The sequence below is a fragment of the Raphanus sativus genome, chromosome 7 (assembly GCF_000801105.2).
Source record: "Raphanus sativus cultivar WK10039 chromosome 7, ASM80110v3, whole genome shotgun sequence".
In the NCBI taxonomy this organism is placed as follows: Eukaryota; Viridiplantae; Streptophyta; class Magnoliopsida; order Brassicales; family Brassicaceae; genus Raphanus; species Raphanus sativus.
Genome location: NC_079517.1, coordinates 2,631,234 through 2,650,732, shown reverse-complemented (window position 1 = coordinate 2,650,732; position 19,499 = coordinate 2,631,234). Strand labels below are relative to the sequence as shown.

Genomic DNA, 19,499 nt, shown 5'->3' with positions numbered 1-19,499 from the left:
ACAGACTGAATTTTTTTTGCTGAAAAAGTACACGAACTTTTTTGGCTTCCTAAAAAATACACAAACTAATTTTGATTGTCCAAAAAATACACGAACTTTAGAATTTTGAAGGTTTCACACTTCGATTTTAACGGTGTAAACAGTGACTAACAGAATAGTAAGACGCCGTTAGACGCCGTTAACTCTGACTAAAAAGTTCATGTATTTTTTGGATAACCAAAATTAGTTCGTGTATTTTTCGGGAAGTCTAAAAAGTTCGTGTACTTTTTCAGCAAAGAAAATTTAGTATGTGTATTTTTAAAGAATTTTCATATGGAGTTTGGATATTTCATATCCTATTCAGATGCTAAATATCTTGACCCAATACAGATCCAAAATTTATATTTGTAAACTTTCGGTTTGGTTTTGGACCGAATATTTTCGGATCAGTTTCGATCCAAGTTTTTGAATCCGGCTAAAATATCTAGACCTAATCTTGACATTTTAGCCGGATTCAAAAACTTGGATTGGAACTGACCCGAAAATATTCGGTCCAAAACCAAACCGAAAGTTTACAAATATTTGTTGGGTCCAAAACTCATCTACTTGAAAGAATTGAAACCAAAAAGAACTGATCCGAATAGACATGAGCCTAATAAAATCGATACAAATAGATTCAATCCGACAAGATCTTTCTGCTAACAATTTTGTTATTATTTCTGCAACATTTTTTAGTTTTGTTTTTGTAACAGAAACATTTTTAATTAATATGAAACTTTCAATGTAAAATTTAGAGTTGTTTGTGAATTTTTAGATATATATGATAAATTTCGACTAAATTGGACTCAACAAATATTTGTAAACTTTTGGTTTGGTTTTGGAGAGAATATTTTTGGGTTAGTTCTGATTCAAGTTTTTGAATCCGGTTAAAATGTCTAGCCGGATTCAAAAACTTGAATCAGAACTGACCCGGAAATATTCGGTCCAAAACCAAACCGAAAGTTTACAAATATAAAATTTCGGATCTGTATCATGTGATAGAGAATGTGTTTTTTTCCAGGTCTTTGGGTCGGATTTGGGCCGTTTTTTTCCGGATCTAGATCTTTCAGGTCGAAAATATTTGGTCCAAAACCAAACCGAAAGTTTACAAATATAAAATTTTGGATATGTTTTGGGTCCAGATATTTAGCCTTTGAATAGTATATGAAATATCCAAACTCCATTTGAAAATTCCTTAAAAATACACATACTAAATTTCCTTTTCTGAAAAAATACACGAACTTTTTAGGCTTCCCGAAAAATACACGCACTAATTTTGGTTGTCCAAAAAATACATGAACTTTTTAATCAGAGTTAACAGCGTCTAACGGTGTTTTACTATTCTGTTAGTCACTGTTTACACCGTTAAAATCGAGGTGTGAAACCTTTAAAATTCAAAAGTTCGTGTATTTTATGGACAATCAAAATTAGTTTGTGTATTTTTTGGGAAGCTAAAAAAGTTCGTGTATTTTTTCAGCAAAAGAAATTCAGTCTGTGTATTTTTAAGGAATTTTCCCAAAATAAATTAAATCAAAGTATGTCTACAAAATGTATAATAAATAAATAAATAAATAAATAGATGGACCGACTCTATTGGTTGTTCACAGTTGTCATTTGTCAGTCCAAGCTAGATATCAAATACTTTGTGGAAGTGCAGTATGTTTATTATTTTACAGGAATTCAACGATTTTAATAAAATCCATAAAACTATAGAGCAGCTTCCTTTTATTTTCCGATAACTATCACCATTTTTTTTGTAAACAAAAAAAAAAAAAATTCTGAAGCATGGTATAAATCTATCACCATCTACACAACAACTTAAACTAGCTTTGTTACGTACCTTGATTTCAACTGAAGCATGGTATAAATCTGCCCCCAAGCCGAACGAATTATCATTTTCAACATTTAAAATCTGAGACTTAAAAAAATGTGTATATTGGAGAAACATATACTATGATTTTGAGAGAAGAAAAAGATTGAACATGTTTTTTTGCTCTTAGCAAATGGGATCTCTATGTTTTTTCTTTGTTTAAATGGATATAGAGGTACTTATAGGAATCAAATGGAAGAATGCATAAGACTGAATTAATATGTTTCCTTTTGAAACAGAGTCACACAAATATGTAGATACATTAAAAGTTTTTTAAAAGATAGCCATCGATATAACCAAATTAAGATATTTTGAGCTTGATTTATTATGATTGTGAAATTTAATCACCATTTTGTTTTTGACTATCTACGATGGTTTATACTATTTTTTTCAAAATAGAATTATTCTAAAATAAAGCTAAATTATATTTCAATGGTACTATACTATAAAGTAAAAAATAAAGTAATGAGCGAAACAAAGGTAAATAGTTTATTCTATATATAAAATAAATTTACTTTTACTCATTATAGAATAAGAAATAGAATATTATTTAAGTATTTTTATTCTAAATTCTATTTTAGAGTAAACAATAAAATATGGTTGGAGATGATCAAAAATATTAGTTAAGACTATATTCTATGTAATTATCGTTTAAAGGTATAAAGTTGAAATTAACAAGCTACATGTTCTAGAACATTGTTTGTCAAGAATCTCTTCAATAAAAAGGTTAATATGAATTTTAGCTGTACCTCACTCCAATACAAATGTATTAAATTTGTGAAATCTTTTTACAATTAATGTAGATTCCTATAAAAGAATACTATCCAACAAATAGTTATAAGAAATTTATTAAAAACTAAAGATAAAACAAAAGCTAAAGCCTTCGATCAACAAAATAAAACAAAATTAAACATTATTTATATTTTTTAGAGAAACCATTGGTTATGCATTTGCAAATCGGTAGTAAATCAATTGTTGGATTTTTCATTTATTGTTATCAAACAGAAAAAAATATATTTTTTTGAAAAAAATATATAACATTTTTTCATGGCAACAGTTTAATAAAATACATAGTTTACATATAATATTATATGAATACACAAGAGAAATACATGCTAATCAAACTGTCTCTATATTTTAAAAAGTTGACAAATTTTAGCTCTTCGCAAATTTCTTGCCAACACACACTAACGAAAACTAAACCATGCATGTTAGTGTAGCATGCATTGATGTTTCACAAGTCACGTATATGGGTATCAATACAGCCATATTTGTATTTGTCGTGGTATGGATGTGAGTTTAAGATATTGAGTTTAGTTTGTCGCTCATGTCGAAGTCTCATTATGAGATGCGATGTTTTAGAAAGCTTTAGAATCCACGAATTATTACTAAGAACATGAATATAATAGTATATGCTATTTTCTGTGACCATATACATTTCCACCGACATCCGGCATTACACTGCTGTCGGACTTAATTATTTATGTAGCCAAGAAAAGAAATACATTTCCAGTGGGAAATATACATGACTTTAACATTTTCTATAAATATTTGCTGTAATCATCAATTTATGTCAGAAGATAACAAGAAACAGAGAGAAAGAAAAACGTCTAATCTACATAGGTAAATTTAATACAGACTTCTATCTCAGTCTATATATTTAAATGTAGTTAAACTTTGTAGTATATCACAAGTTTAATGCTCAAGTATTTTAAGTAATACTGTTATTGACATCCGAGAAAAAATCTAGAAAGGTGGTTTATAAGTTATACTAGCGAAGCAATAAATGTGTATTATCGATATACTAGAACAAACGTATTGTAAAGAAACCAAAATAAATGTGAAGAGAAATATCCAAGTAGTTGAGGAGCGAATTGACACTAATCAACGTATATGTGTCGGTGGCTCAAGAGTCTGAATTTTCAGTTTCAAGCCTATGCGTGCGCGTAGTATATGTCCAAGCGAACGTGTGCATGGGTTTGATTATTGTTTTAAAATCATTTGAGTTCATTATTTAATAGACTTTATATATCTTGTCCAAGGAATATATATATATATATATATATATATGTTGTGTATATTGACGCCCTTTCTCAAAAAAAATTGTCGTGCATAATTAAAATTCTACCTCTATTGTTTTTACAGTAATGGCGGAGTGATTGAATTTGTTTTTGCTAAAGGTCTATAACAATTAAATAACTTCAAATATTTCAAACGACTATAATCCCCATTTCCTAATGTAAAATCCCATAATCATTAAATACTGTGTTAGACGATACTGGGCTTATAGCCCCATAAAATAAAGAACGAAAAGGCCAATTTACTAGGATTTATTTATACCCAATTTTTGTGTTTGGGCCTTAGAGGCCTTAAAATAATCAAAGAGGATTAATCTGATTCTTTTTTTTTTTTTGAAACACAAAAAAGTTCGTCACTTTTCTTTTTGTTTTTCTTGTTCCTCTCAACTTTTAATATCTTTATAGTGATGAACAATGGGTGAGTGTCATCCTTGTTAAATGTTTGTTATTTTCTTTTTCTTTGTTCTGATTAGCTTCTCTATAGAGAGCTAAGTCAAGTGTAATATGGATTAATAGATATAACATATGCTATTGTAATAGGTAAAAACGTCCACATTCCATTGGTTTCTAAGTCTGCAATGAGAAAGACTTGTTTTCCGTAATTGATAAGTGGTGCATATGTTTCTGGACTTCTTCCGTGTATGTTGAAATGGTAGATACAACATACTATTGTTTTATTTAACTTTTTGATATATTTGTCTATGGAAACTATAAAAAAAAAGAAAATATTGTGGGTACACAGAATTTTTTCATTGAATTTAACTTTGCAAAATTAAAGGAAATCTGAATTGGGCATTTTTAATCCATTTTAAACTAGAAAAATTGCATATTATTTACATAAACGAGGAAACCCGTTTTTGGTCGGACCCAAACCATGACTTAACCGGTAAAACCCGAAACTTCGTTAAACCTCTCATTCCTCTCTCTCTCTCTCTCTCTCTCTCTCTCTCTCGCTCGGAAGCTTCAAACGCAGCGGAAAATGGCGGCTCAGTCGAATCTTCATGCATCTTTCGGAATCAGAACAGCCTCTCAGAAATTCTCTGTGAAACCTGTAGTAGCTAATATCTCGCCATCAACGAAGCTCAAACCCTCTTCTCCACCGTCGTCGATTTCGTGCTCTACTTCAATTCCAAGTCAAATCCCGACCAGAGTATTCGCATCTTCCTCTCCCATCTTCTCTCACGAACCGCCAGAATCTGACTCTCCGCCCCTTGTAAAGGTCAGTCATCCTCACAATTTTATTTTCCTTCGAACCAAAAAATTGGAGTTTTAGCTTAGTTAGACAAAGTTGCAGTGTGTGAGATTAAAAAAAAGGTCTAACCTTTTGAACCAATCGGATTTTATATATATTATTAGCATTCTATCCTTTTATCACTATAATCCTTTTGTTTCCAATGAGATTCTTTTACCCAAACAGTTGCGTACAGTTTCGTTCCTTTGTCTGAACATAACAAATCACCATAAGCTATATATAACCCTTATTTAGCTTCATTATTGATTATTGTGTTGCTTAAATCAAATGATCTAATTGTCTCAAAATTGCAGAAGAAGCTGCGAGTGGTGGTGAAGCCGCTGGAGAAACCAAGAGTGGTACTAAAGTTCGTGTGGATGCAAAAGGACATAGGAGTCGCACTAGACCAAACGGTTCCAGGATTCGGAACCATCCCACTCAGTCCATACTACTTCTGGCCTAGGAAAGACGCTTGGGAAGAGCTCAAAGCTTTGCTTGAGACCAAGCCTTGGATCTCCGACCTCCACCGCGTCTTCCTCCTCAACCAAGCCACAGACATCATCAACCTCTGGCAATCCAGCGGTGGAGACTTGTCTTAAAGTCCAAACCTCTATCTCGTTTTCTATGTTTTGTAATGAATCATTAAAAAGACAGAGACTTTCATATAAAAAGACAAAAGCAAAAACAAAGTTTCAATCAAAAGTACTTGGACATCTGAATCCCTCTATTGAACATCCCACACTTCTCGTAAAACACCTTCTTCTCCACGCTACAGTCGAGAATCACCTTGTAGCAACCCATGGATCTGCTGTGATCCGTCAGAAACTCGACGACTCTCTTCCCGAGATGCTTCCCGCGGAACTCAGAGTCAACGACCACGTCCTCGATGTGCCCGACTTTCCCGCAGCTCCTTAAAAACTTCTTCTCTATCATCACGCTCCCCGTCGCCGCGATTTTTCCTGAAGACTCGTCTTCGATCACGCAGATCAAGTGGTCGTCTCCGTAGGAGCTGATCTCTTGGAATCGTTGATCGAATTCGTCGTCGGTGAGTGGTTCGGCGACGGTGAGTTGACCGAGGAGCTCCATGTATCCTTTTCTCTTGTCGGAGATCTCCAGCCTTCGGATCTTGAATGTCGGGTTCTCTTTGCCGGTGTCGGAGTTAGAAGCTTCCGCCATTGCAGATCGAAGATGAGTTTTTTTTTTGTGTTCTGTTCAGATTCACTTCGTTGGAACTGAACTAATTACGACCCCACAGAGAAAGTTATAATTCCGTGTTAGTATTCTAACTTCTCGATAATTACAAAAAATCGTCTAATCTCTTAATCAAGTTAATCTAGTCCGTTTGAGATTTAATCAGATTGATTCACTTCATTTGGAGCTAACAACACCCATAAATAAAGTACAAAAAGTTGCATAATCTCGTAATCAAGCCAAACTAGTCTATTCAAATTGATTTTTGATGTAACTATTATAGTTTATACTGTTTTTGTTGTTGTTGTATGTAGCTTAGGATTAGACAGTGATTAAAACCCATAACATGATACTCATTATTAATAATATCTTTTGAAGGTACAACAAACCAACAAGTGAAAATACTTTAAGGGTATTTACTCAATTTGACATTTGATGTGATTTGATTTTTAGTGGAATTTTAAATGATTTCAATAAATTGCAGAGTTTTGAGTGATTTTGTTAAACTACTCTAGAATAGAATATCACCTAAAATCATGGGATTTGGATTCTAATTTTTTTAACTAAGAAACTCCACCCAAACATTCTAAAATCATCTGAAAAATTTAAAATTCCACAACTTAAAATATTTTCAATAACAGTGGATTTCAGAATACTTTACGAAATGTCAAGTTCAATAACAGTGGATTTTAAATGATTTTTTAAAATTCAAGTTTGAATAACAATGGATTTGTCATTTTAATACAAATCACCTAAAACTTTCAGTTGAATACACTCCCCTTAGGGTATTTGAGCTTTTTTAAAGTTATAAAAGTTGACATGAGTTACATTTGATTAGGTTTGAGTTACAATCATAACTCAAAAATGTTACCAATCATAAATAAATTTTATTTTCTTAAGTTAAGTGTTAAACTTGATTTATAATTTAGAGTTACATCTTTAAAAAATTGATAACTTAACTATTACCTCAATATCAAAACAAAATCCAATATATTAGAACTTGTTATTTTTTTGTTGGTTTTGGATTAGTGTCTTACGTTGTTTTTTCATTTATATAACAGTTTTGATATGTACATGATTGTCTTACGTTTAACTTTTATCAATAAAATAATTTTTTTATCAATTCATAATTTTTTAAAACATATAGCTATTTATTTATTAGTCAAATATGTTTATAAATTATAAACTATTATTTCCTCTTGAATTACTTAAACAAAATTATTCATATAATTTTAATTGCTAATTCTATTTGATGCAAAGTATATTTCCTTAATTTTTATTTCAATTACCTAATATAATATATTTTTTATATCTATTCAATTAAATTTAAATAAATATTATTATTGATATTACATATTCAAATTTATACATCAAAAACATTACTCGTCAATAGTTTTGAAAATATAATAACTCATATTCTCATATTCGTACAACAACGATTTTTACCGTGACTTACATCAACTCAGTAACTTTTGTTGTAATTCAACCCTAATTCAATTGACACCAATCAGAGCTTATAGCTTATGTGTATTCAACTTTTGATGTAATTATTAAAGTTTAAACTGGTTTTTAGTTTTACTATGGAGTTGAGGACTAGATAAGAATTGAAATTACAACGAGCCAAGAAGTGAAGAAAGAAAACGAAGATGATACGTATAAGATTACATTACATAATTGGGAAAGTGTGGAAAAGGGGACTGTTTTAAAACTAGGGCTGATGGTGACGAGAAAAGGAAGATGAAGCAGAGGAAGGAGAGTGTTCAATCGAAGTAATCAAACAAGATGATAGTGATCGGAGAGAGAGAGTGTTCAATCGAAGTACTTGGTCATCTGAATGGCTCTATTGAACATCCCACACTTCTCGTAGAACCCTTTCTTCTCCACGCTACAATCAAGCATCACCTTGTAGCAACCCATAGATCTGCTATGTTCCGTCAGAAACTCAACAACTCTCTTCCCCAGATTCTTCCCGCGAAACTCCGAATCCACGACCACGTCCTCTACGTGTCCGACTTTCCCGCAGCTCCTTAAGAACTTCTTCTCTATCATCACGCTCCCCGTCGCGACGATCTTCCCCGAAGACTCGTCTTCGATCACGCAGATGAAGTGGTCGTCTCCGTAGGACCTGATTTCCTCGAATCGCCGATCGAATTCGTCGTCGGTGAGTGGTCCGGCGACGGTGAGTTGACCGAGAAGCTCCATGTATCCTTTTCTCTTGTCGGAGATCTCTAGTCTTCGGATCTTGAATGTCGGGTTCTCTTTGCCGGTGTCGGGATTAGAAGCTTCCGCCATCGCAGACCAAACAAGAGTTTTTGAGTTCTGTTCAGATTCACTTCGTTGGAACTGAACTAAAATGACCCCACAGAGAAAGTAATAATTCCGTGTTATGGATTCAACTTTCTGATAATTACAAAAAATTGCCTTATCTATTAATCAAGCCAATCTAGTCCACTTGAGATTTTGATCAGATTGAATGACTGACTGATACACTTCACTGGAACTAAACTAACAACCCACACAAATAAAATACAAAAAGTAGCAATTCTTTAAAGGTATTCAAGTTTTATGATAGTTACAGAAATTGCCTAATCTCTTAATCAAGCCAAACTAGTCTATTCAAATCTACTTTTGATGTAATTATTAAAGTTTATGCTGTTTTTGTTTTTGTTCTTGTTCTATATATTTGAGGATTAGACAATGACTAAAAACCAGAAAATGAAACTCCTTAGTAATATTATTATAGAGATTGAAATTACAACAAGCCAACACGTGAGAATGCCGAGGAAAGAAAAACGAAGATGATAATACATATGGATTACATAATTGGAAATGTGTGGGAAAAAGGACTTTTAAAACTTAGGGTTGATGGTGACTAGAGAAGGAAGATGAAGCAGGAGGGATTCCAGGGAAGATTGGAGGGAGAGGAATAGGGAAAGCAGGTGGCGGCGGTGAAGGGGGAGTTATGACCGGAACAGGTGGAAGAGTAGGGATAGACGGAAGAGGAGGGATTAACGTGGAAGGAGGCGGCTGAAGCGGTAGAGGGGGAAGTGGAAGAGTCGGTGGAGCAGGAATGAGCGGGTTTGGAGGGATGAGACCCGGCGGGTTCAGCGGATTCGGTGGAAGGAGAGGCGGGTTAAGCGGGGTGGGAGGGAGGAGAGGCGTGACCGGGTTTGGAGGAAAGAAGAAGAAATCAGGTTTTAGTACTTCGGTTTTCTTGTCATCCAAGGAACCTTCTTTCTTGTTACGCAAGGAAGTTTGTTTCCGTGGTGGCCCTCCAGGTAGGAGAGGAGGAAGTTGAGGAAGAGGCAGGTCAGGGAGAGGAGGAACGATTGGGAGGTTTGGGAGAGGGGAAGGATTGTTTGGGACCGGGTCTTGGACCGGTGGAGGGAAAGCAGGATCCGGTAAAAGCGGGTTGGATCCACGGAGATTTATCGGTTTCTGGCTGCATATCTCTGGTTGGTTCTCCGGTTTGAAAGTGAAGAACCCTGCAGAGAAAACCCTAGTGTTCTCCCCGTGTTTGCTTGATCTAAGGCGCTTGAGAGAAGAGGAAGCTGCGGAAGCTGCTATAGAACAGTAAGGCTGTGAGCTGCTTAGCAGCTTCACAGAACATCTCTTGATCTTCTTCACATGTTTGCTCACAGTGAACGGTAGCTTTGCTTTGAATTGGCCGTGCTCGTCTGTTTTCACTTCTTGTCTGAAACTCGGTTTAGAGTTCTCGTCAATACATTCTACTGCAACTACAGCACCTGCGACAAGATCCAGCAAACTGATTTTTAACCGACTGAAATCAACAAGAACTGGTAAAACAGAGTACTCTGTAAAAAAAAATTAAAAAAAAAGGAAAACAAACAAACCTTGGATCAAGTGGTTGTGTGATTTCGAAAAGGCGCCGTTGAAACAAGTGTCACAGTAGACAGTTCCTACTACAACTGCAGAAGAACGTGTCTTCTTCACAAGATGTTGATGTCCTTGAGAGACACCTCCGCTGATAGAGATTCCTAAGAAAATCATAAGAGTAAACCAAACCGTGAGGGTCGTTGTTATCTCCATAGTTATCAACTCAGTCTCTCTCTCTCTCTCTATGTATCTCTTTGTTACGAAACTGAGGAATGAAGGATTTATATAGAAGTTGTGGTGTGAAGATGAGTGAGCCACGATAAAAGATGAGATTGTAACAAAAGCTTATCTCTTCAATTAGTTAATGTGAATCATGGGAAGAATACAAGTTTAGCTTCCAAACTAAAAAGCTACTAGAGTGTCTTGTGACTTATTTTTCTTCTCTTTCTACAGCTCAACAAGCTTAAATTATTGTAAGAAAATAGTAAGAGGTGAGAAAATGCCAACAACAAAATTTGGATTCATGTTCGCGTGTCGATTGCATGGTAGTAACTTATCAACATTATAATTTTTGTAATTTTATTAGATATAATGAAAATACAGATGCAGTTTGCATGGTTGTACGAAGAAATTGTTTAAATCCCTTTTAATTTTAACAGCAAGCATTATGCGTTTGAATCTGGATCATAACACAAGAATAACACTATTAATACAAAATACCAGATACTGACATTCAAATCACATGTTAATATTTGTTTATATTTTGTTCCATAATGACATCAATAATCTTTACATGTATCTTCTCCTAGTTTTAAAAGTTGAATAGTACAAATATAACCATATCAGTAACAGTCTAAAAAGCAGACTTAAATATATCGAAGCAATCATTCAAAATTACAAACTAGATATAGTATATATGTCTGTAATTTTGTTAAAGTTACACGTACCTACAGATCAAATATATTAACAAAAAACATTCTTAGAAGAGTAGGACTTTTTTTTAGTGTTTCACAAAAAAAGAAGAGTAGGACTTTTCACAAATGAGTGGGTTTATACATATTTTTAGATTTGGAGAAATATATAGGCCTTGATCAATTGTAGGTTTTTATTTTCTTTAACAATGGAAACAAGAACTGAAATTTGTGAAAGTGAGGCATTATGGGAATAAGAATGGGGAAGTGAATACAGTTAGAGAGTCCCTGTCGATTCACGAGACACAAAGGATGTCCACACAAACCATATAGTAATACCCAATTCTTACTACTGTCTTCTTGTGTGTATATAAATAACCATTCTTGATAAAGACAAGACAATTTAATAAAATAAATCAAAGAATGTGAATGTTCTTCTGGAATTTTCTTTTTAACTTTTTTACATCAGATTGTTTTCCACAGGACGCCGTAATCCTAAATCATCAGACAATCACAAGATCGACCACGGGATTGTGTAAAATGTATGAAAAGGTTGACAAAATTTCACAATAAGGGATCCTTTAATCAATTCACATGTTAAAGTAAAAATAGTTATGGAAAAAGCATTTTAAATTCTTAAGATTAAATTCAACAAAAAATATAGGACTACATATCAAATAAACCCAAATTGTAGCTAAAACCTTGGTCTTACCCATTCCATGATGTGGGCTGATTGAACAAAAAGCCCAACTATTTGTTGAACATCATTAACCCATGATGATTTCTCTGCCTTTGAATCCTGTTTACATCTCTAAAAATGTAATACTACACCACTATTCTCAAAATGACCAGTGAAAGCTACTGTATGGACCCAAATTACAAAAGAAAGATTTAAAAAGGGTAGAGATAAAATAGTTGTGTTCAGTCTTGATGTGGAAAGAATAACAATAATTTGCTTAATAATTTACTTAATAGCACTATTACACAGCTGTTTATAGCATATATTATAGCTACGATTCCAAGTGATTATAGAACATACACGCAAGTATTTGGAAAAGATTGCAAAAGATCTTCAATTATGCACTTACAGCCAAAACTTTTTCCAACTTATTTAGAAGTTTCTTTGGCTTTTTTCAATTAACTTTGCTTTGAAAAAGAAAAACCATATTGTTATTAGGGATTGGTTTATAACTAAAGACTCCAAACTCTAATGGCAGCCAGCAAGAAGGCCCCACCCACCTTCCCCACCAACTTCATCACACTCCCTTTCTCGCTGACGAAATGTTTTTTTTTGTTTTTAAAGATAAAAAAAAGTGAGGAAAACTCCTCCAATAAAGCTATTTGTGCTCAAATCTTTTTTTTTTTACAGAATTGGAATTTCACACCGGTCCTGGGTCGTCCTCTGGTCGGTTCTTTGTCTCCATCTCTTTTTCTTTTCTTTTTTGGTTTCCGCCGAGGCCGATAGGATTCGAAAACCCAATTGAGTTCTTCGTCAAAGGTATAGTCTTTATTCCCATTCCTCTGTTTTTTTCTCTAGAAAAATTAAAAAATATGTTCTTCTGTGGATAAATGAGCTCTGATCAGTCAACCATCCTTAGGATTTTTGTTTAATCTCAAGTGGGTTATTTTTTTTAATAATATACCGTCTCTCTGTTTTATTGGGGTTTGTTAGGGATTTACCTAAAATTAGGTTTCAAATTTTCAACTCTTTAATTTGCTTAATGCAATGCCTCTCTCGAGTTTTGTTTTGTTTTTTTGTCCGAAAAGACCCAAACTTTATGTAGCTGAGTTGAGTTAGGTGAATGTTTGATGTCTCTTGCTTGCTGGTAATCTCTCTACTTTAAAAAAAATAAAAAGTTTACTTAATTGTTTGTCAATGTTGTTGAATCACTCCCAAGTTCTCTTTAATTTATCAACCGATCCTATTATTTTGTGATCATTCTACAGGTGTTAATTCGGAAGAACGAAGCAGATCGTTGGTGAAAGCTTTGGAGACTTGTTAGAAACCCAAAAATTTCAAACTTTATGATTTCTAGTACAATCTCAGCCTCCCAAGTTCTTCGAGCTGAAGAAACACATTGAAGTCAACATTTCAAGCAAAAAAAAAAAAGAAATGGGCTGTGTTTCTTCTTGCTTCCGGGTGGAGGAATATGAGGATTACACGAACCCAACTAGTTCTATTAATAGAAACTCCCCTTGCCCTAGATGTCTTGTTAACACCTTACTTAACCTGGTAATGTCTCTTTTTTTTTTCACAACTGTGTTTTTTCTTAATAAATATTTGTTCTCTTTCTCTCTTGCAGTATGTAACTTTGTTCAGAAGAAGCGAGACCCGCTCTCTTCCATCCTCTTTACAAGCTACTACCACTACTACTGTATCCATAACTTCCTCTACTTCCTATGATAACTTTATGTCTAACACCTTCCACTCTACTCCAAGGCCTTTGCCTTACGACGCCGATCCAGGATTCTTCCGTTCACGGCTTGTCTCGAGACGCGATAAGGGCTCAAGCCATTCGCACGAGGAAGCTGAGCTCTTGAGAAGCGATGCTGATGTGGTAGACTCTGAGTCAAGCAAATGGGCTGCTAGTAAGCTTATGGTCTCTACTGGTGAAGATTCCAAAGAAGACTTCTCTAAATCCACTCGGAGGATTCTCAAGTCGAAGTCAATGGATGCTGGTAGTAATGAAGGCGTGTATGTAATGTCTGATGATGAAGATGTTTGTCCAACATGTCTTGAAGGTAAACTCATCTTTCATCTTCTTCTTCCATAAATGCTATATCAAGGAAAGCTAAGTATCAGATCTTCTTTTTTTTCTTTTTAATTGCAGAGTACACAGCAGAGAACCCCAAGATTGTTACAAAGTGTTCTCACCATTTCCACCTTGGTTGCATTTATGAATGGATGGAGAGAAGCGAGGACTGCCCTGTTTGTGGGAAGGTAACAGAGCTAATCGTTTCTTCATGAAACTCAGACACATGTGCAACTGTTTTCTCATTCATATTGAGTAAAGAATAAGTTCCCTCTGCTGCGTTTTTGTTCTCATTCACAGGTGATGGAGTTCAACGAATCCCCTTGACTGAATTAACATTTGATTCTGCCTAAACTGTAAAAGGTGGAGATCAACATGGCAACATAGGGATGTGGCTAATTGCTTTGATCTGTAAATTAGTGTTCATCAACAACATTTTGTGTATAATATATATATTGACGGAAAAATGAAAGACATGTAAGCTATGCAGAGTTAGATTATTGAGTTCTGAGGAAACGCTCACAACAACAACAACAACAACAAAAGACACAGGAATCTGATGTTCCTCACGATATGCCTCTGGTGCACTGTTCTGTCCAAGGAAGCATTAAACTTATTACATCATCTTGTATGAAAACCTTTTATTAATATGTGATGGTTTATAATTTGGTTTACATTCAAGGAGAGATCCCAAGATTGTAATTCACAATGTTTGTAATTTAGATTGGTGCAGTACTTTGACAATTTAAGTAATCAGAACAAGTTCCACACACACATTTCAATCCTTAAATGTAGCAAGGTTTCCCAGAAGACACTCAAGTCTTGCAGATTCCTTAGGACAATATACATAGCCACTTAATTATATAAATAAATCCAAGTCTTGTGTTCTATACTACTATTTATATTACTTAAAACGGATCTTTTGTTGGTGAGTTTGATCACATTTGACTCTCAGAATGTGACACTCAGAGCATCCAGCCTGGGATGTAACCGTTCCCTGGCTGCGCCTGAGCTTGTGTTGTTGCAGTTATCTGCTCCGAGCCTACTGGATTGTTGTACCTGTTATCATCATCATCATCATCATCATCATCATCATCATCATATCACCAACGTGAATTATATGGTCCTCTTAGTACCAAGAAACTAAAGAACCTCAAACAAAGACAATATTAGTAGCGAAGTAGAGAAGCATTTACCCCATCTGCAGAGTAGGATTGCATTCAAGAGGCTGGAATAGTCCTTGAGACTGAGCTTGATGATGCTCGTACGAAACATTCTGTTCATTGCCTTCCCATCCTCCTCCTCCTCCCATATGATGGCTTCTCACACCAATCATATCATCCAGCTGATTACAATTTTTTCCACCAAAATGTTAATAACTTCAAAGGCTGTGAAAGAGATTAATGATCTTCATCAAAATGCATTTACCTTCATCGCCAATGCTCTATTGGTTTCAAGCAACATTTGCTCTTTGCTTTGAAGATCAGAGAGCTGATCAAGCATGTACTGTGTCTGCAATAGTAGTCATTATGAAACCAAAAAAAAAATATTTCATTTACACTAATCTCATCTGAATCATTCAATGTCTATGTATATATATATAGCTTCAAGTAGCTTATGGTAAGACCTTGATGGAGCGAACTTGCTTGAGAGAGCCATCTAGTTGACGCTCAAGCTGCTCTAGTTCCTTTGAGTTGAGAGGTCCTAAATCCTCCCCAAGAAGATTCCTTGCACACACACACAAATATGAATGACATGTGTGTATATAAAGATAGATAGATAGAGAGAGAGAGAGAGAGAGAGAGAGAGAGAGAGAGAGAGAGAGAGAGAGAGAGAGAGAGAGAGAGAGAGAGAGAGAGAGAGAGAGAGAGAGAGAGAGAGAGAGAGAGAGAGAGAGATCTACCTTTGTTGGCGCTGAAGGCTCTCATACCTACCCTTAAGCTTCAGATACTCTCTGTAGCTATTCTGAAACTCCAAGGAAAAACAGACTCTTTAAAATGATCTGATACAAAACCTAAAATATAATAAAGAGCACAATTAACCTCAAGTTCTTTGGCAGGTTTGTTGTTGACTTCAATAGAACCATAACTGCATTTCTGGTACCGTTCCAGTGTCTTGATCATGCTGAACGAAAAACCACAGGTTATAATAAGAGGATACGAATCTTGTAATCAAGAAGAAGATCATATACTTGACAGAATATGACACAAACCTAACTCATCATAATCAGACACGTTAACTTGTCTCTATTATATCCATATACTTGAGCTCTTAAATGTTTCAATCAAGATTTTTCCTATCAAATTTAAACATTATTCTCGCTAATAGCTACATATGTACTAACACATGGATCTTTTTTTCGTTTTGAGTTCACACATGGAAATAATGTTTTCGACAATTATATTTTCTGTTGTCATTAGACTATTTTAACATATAAACAGATACACACAAAATGAAGCATAACAACCTTTTTTTTTTTTGAGAAACTTTCATAGATACACACACGTTTTAAGTTTTAACCACCATAAAGTATGAATTAACAGTCAGTTAATGCATGGAACCATGTATTATCATTCTACGTTGGATCCTTGTTTCCATAGATATCTGTGTATCCAACTTTTAAGTTTCTAAATCTCGCACACACATATATTATTAATAAGTAAATGATAAAACAAAAAATTGATTTGCAAACTTCTCATGAGCTAATTAATTAATCTTCAGACAAAACATAACAAAAAAAAAGAGATCAGATCAAAATTTCAAATATTACAAATCAAGAAATCTAATAATTAAAGGTCACAACACAACACGTTCATAGACATCAAGATCGTTTGATCAGACAAAGATCTATGCTCAGATCTAGCAAAAAAACCAACGAAAATGAAAATAAAATTAAAATTAGAGAGAGAGAATTGAAAGAGAATTTTACTTAGAGGAGCTGCAAAACTCATAGAGCTTGCCACGGTTGGAGAAGATGATGAGAGCCACCTCAGCATCGCAAAGAACAGACAATTCGTAAGCTTTCTTCAACAATCCGTTCCTACGCTTCGCAAACGTTACTTGTCGGTTGATCTTGTTCTCTATCCTCTTCAGCTCTACTCTTCCCCTTCCCATTTTTCTTTTTTTTCCCTCTTTTACACACTCAAATATATGGATATATGTGACGTTTATCTATATTCAGACACACACAAAAAACACGAGTTGGGTATCTCTTTTTTCTGAGGAAAGATCTGAATTTTTAAGGTCCGGAGAAGTGAAGGAAAAAAAAGTAATTAACCCTAATTTCAAGAACAAGAAACCTGTAAGGAAGAAGAAGAAAGAAAGAAACTTTAGAGTTTAGGGTTCTTGTTTTTGGAAGTGTGTGGAGGTTGTGAACCTAATTGAAGTTTCTTTTGTAGAATAGAATCTAGTGGGAGTAGAAGATAAGAAACTTGTGAAGGTGAGTTTAGGGTTTGGTGTGTTTTCATTACAAGCCATCTCTCTTGCTTGCGCTACCCACACGCTCTCTTTAGGCGCGTGGTTTACTGTATCCAGTTTTTCTTTTTAAGTTTTTACCCTCTCTGTTCATCAATTTATTACCATTTTAGTAATTGGTAAATTTTCACTTGCAGGGAACATGATGGAGTTGTAATTTATTTAATTTAGAAAATCTTATGTGTGCTCCTCTTCGGGTAGAATTCATGTCTATATGCATATATGTATGTTGTCTACTTTTTTAGGTGTATATATATATGCCTGAGGTTATACAAAAATATCTAAACATATATGGTTTCATAAGAAGTCTATGTTTATATCATAATAACAAATCGTTTATGTTTTGTTAAATGTAATGAAACAACCTTTTTAGAAAACGTATCACTTATGATGTTTGACTCGTAACTAAACACATTCGGCCGCCTAGAGGTCGATTATCACATCTATGAGTCAAAACTTTTTAATAATCTATACTATATGTTAACTAGAAAATTGGTATAATGTACACATGCTCGTGGTGGAATGTCGATGCATATGTGTACATAAATTGAAGTTACATTCTTACGTGGTGACTAAATACGTAGGTATAAGAGATACTAGGAAAATATGTTTACAAATTTACTGTGTCATTATTTTTGTATACTTGATGTTTTAAAACTTGAAATTTTAAAACAAAGAATAGTCATATCCAATAAGAAATCGACACGTGAAAACCCATTTTAAGGTAGTAGATGTTTTTCTGCGACTTCTGAAAACAACCAGAAAATGATATGATACGTTGCTTTCATTTAATGCATTAGTTTAAAAAAAGGTTCAAAGGTGTATCTATATATATAAAAGAAGGTTGGATCTCTCCTGCTGACACATCAGCATCCATGTCACAAATTCGAGTGATGAGGAACTGACACGTGTCCCTGCATCTAAAACACATCGTTTCATTAAAACTTCAGTTAGATGGGCTTCGATCTGTTCTCTGTTTGGGCTCTCCTTAGACTCTTCTCTTCGAGGGTTTCTTGAGTCGTTTCATCTCGACGGCGGCAGTTTCTGCCTACACAAGTAGTGGAGCTTCTCCACTTAACTGATTCGTTGTCTTCGTATTTTCAAACACTGGGTAACAAATGGTTGAGATATCTCTCCACCGCCACTTTGCTCTTAAGTGACATGACTATTCAACAACGTTTTGAACCAACCATTTCCTAATCTCTGCATCGTAGTATCGCAAAGAACCTCACCGGATTGTGCCCACATTCAGATCTGTTTCAAAGTTGTAAGTGAATAAACAAACAAAGAAAAAAACAGATCAAAGAGACAAGAAAAGTTACTTACCTATTGAAAGTATGTGGCTTTGGTAATGAATCCGAGTAGTGATGCGAGTTGGAACAAGTTGTAAGGTTTCGACACTAAACTGTTTTAAGCAGACAGAGCAAATGTAGAGACCACATACCATTGCAAACACCAAAACTATCATCCTTACGAACAGATGTGATCTCTTTGGTTGTTTTATTACAATCGCTGCAGCGTCCTGTTTACATCAAACATTAAAACCTGAGAATATGAGTAAACCCTTAGTGCTTTAAAAACCATAACTTTAAATCTTATGAAGAAAAAAAGAGAAGATTTTGAAGGTTGTTTCCGATGATACAACTAACATGCAGAGAAACACAGAAGCTTAAATCACGAAAGATTAGATGAGAGTGGTAGAAAAAGAGTACCTTCAGGTATAAACAGATGGACTCCGCCATTGATGCTTCTAGAAGTTTCTGAAACAAAGTGAATGCCTTCAGTGAAAAAAATCTTCTGAAACAGAGTAACCATGAAAATGAAGAAGAAGAGGAGCTTAGATAGAAGGAGGATCTATTGGTTACTATGAGGATGATCTATAGGGGGTGAAGAAGAAGATGGGATCAGGTGGGGAAAGAAGAAGGTGAGGTGGTGAAACGAAGAAGATGGAATGGGGTAGTGAAAGGAAGAAGAAGATTAGGTTTTGTTGGCTAGAGTAAAAAAGTCAAGGTATTTTTTTTCCTTTCGGTTCAATTTTTTTTTTTGGGGTCAAATTCTTTTCGGTTCAATTAACCATTCATTTTATGTAACAATACAAATTAAAATCCATTAGTAGCCCCGATAACTAAAGTTCAT

At 34.5% G+C, this 19,499-nt stretch overlaps 6 protein-coding genes and 1 long non-coding RNA gene across 8 annotated transcripts; 2 read left to right on the top strand and 5 right to left on the bottom strand.

Annotated features, from left to right (window-relative positions):
• The first annotated feature begins 4,872 nt into the window (after window positions 1-4,872).
• On the top strand, window positions 4,873-5,899 carry LOC108814554 (30S ribosomal protein 3-2, chloroplastic). The gene is made up of 2 exons (XM_018587152.2): window positions 4,873-5,185; window positions 5,512-5,899. The coding sequence occupies exons 1-2, from the start codon at window positions 4,946-4,948 to the stop codon at window positions 5,794-5,796; spliced, it is 525 nt and encodes a 174-aa protein (XP_018442654.1). The 5' UTR covers window positions 4,873-4,945; the 3' UTR covers window positions 5,797-5,899.
• Window positions 4,929-5,516, bottom strand: LOC130497736 (uncharacterized). Its single transcript, XR_008936738.1, has 2 exons — window positions 5,288-5,516; window positions 4,929-5,212 (listed from the first exon to the last, which is right to left on the bottom strand). It is a non-coding gene; the product is annotated as an uncharacterized LOC130497736 (long non-coding RNA).
• On the bottom strand, window positions 5,840-6,456 carry LOC108814555 (glucosamine 6-phosphate N-acetyltransferase-like). The gene has a single exon (XM_018587153.2). The coding sequence runs from the start codon at window positions 6,371-6,373 to the stop codon at window positions 5,894-5,896; it is 480 nt and encodes a 159-aa protein (XP_018442655.1). The 5' UTR covers window positions 6,374-6,456; the 3' UTR covers window positions 5,840-5,893.
• A 1,518-nt stretch (window positions 6,457-7,974) lies between these two features.
• Window positions 7,975-8,762, bottom strand: LOC108817921 (glucosamine 6-phosphate N-acetyltransferase). The gene has a single exon (XM_018590748.2). It carries the CDS (start codon window positions 8,678-8,680, stop codon window positions 8,198-8,200), a length of 483 nt encoding a protein of 160 aa, XP_018446250.1. The 5' UTR covers window positions 8,681-8,762; the 3' UTR covers window positions 7,975-8,197.
• A 332-nt stretch (window positions 8,763-9,094) lies between these two features.
• LOC108817920 (vegetative cell wall protein gp1) lies at window positions 9,095-10,570 on the bottom strand. Its single transcript, XM_018590747.2, has 2 exons — window positions 10,243-10,570; window positions 9,095-10,134 (listed from the first exon to the last, which is right to left on the bottom strand). Exons 1-2 carry the CDS (start codon window positions 10,436-10,438, stop codon window positions 9,245-9,247), a joined length of 1,086 nt encoding a protein of 361 aa, XP_018446249.1. The 5' UTR covers window positions 10,439-10,570; the 3' UTR covers window positions 9,095-9,244.
• Window positions 10,571-12,396: 1,826 nt separating this feature from the next.
• On the top strand, window positions 12,397-14,673 carry LOC108814167 (E3 ubiquitin-protein ligase At3g02290). Of its 2 annotated transcripts, none has more exons than XM_018586676.2 (5): window positions 12,397-12,634; window positions 13,084-13,369; window positions 13,440-13,878; window positions 13,968-14,077; window positions 14,190-14,673. In XM_018586676.2, the coding sequence occupies exons 2-5, from the start codon at window positions 13,250-13,252 to the stop codon at window positions 14,214-14,216; spliced, it is 696 nt and encodes a 231-aa protein (XP_018442178.1). In that variant the 5' UTR covers window positions 12,397-12,634; window positions 13,084-13,249; the 3' UTR covers window positions 14,217-14,673. The 2 variants fall into 2 exon arrangements, with proteins under 2 accessions (XP_018442178.1, XP_018442179.1); XM_018586677.2 differs by lacking the exon at window positions 12,397-12,634 and adding an exon at window positions 12,720-12,962.
• Window positions 14,640-17,325, bottom strand: LOC108814166 (developmental protein SEPALLATA 1). The gene is made up of 7 exons (XM_018586675.2): window positions 16,819-17,325; window positions 15,932-16,013; window positions 15,793-15,854; window positions 15,517-15,616; window positions 15,318-15,401; window positions 15,086-15,234; window positions 14,640-14,948 (listed from the first exon to the last, which is right to left on the bottom strand). The coding sequence occupies exons 1-7, from the start codon at window positions 17,001-17,003 to the stop codon at window positions 14,855-14,857; spliced, it is 756 nt and encodes a 251-aa protein (XP_018442177.1). The 5' UTR covers window positions 17,004-17,325; the 3' UTR covers window positions 14,640-14,854.
• Between the last annotated feature and the right edge of the window lie 2,174 nt (window positions 17,326-19,499).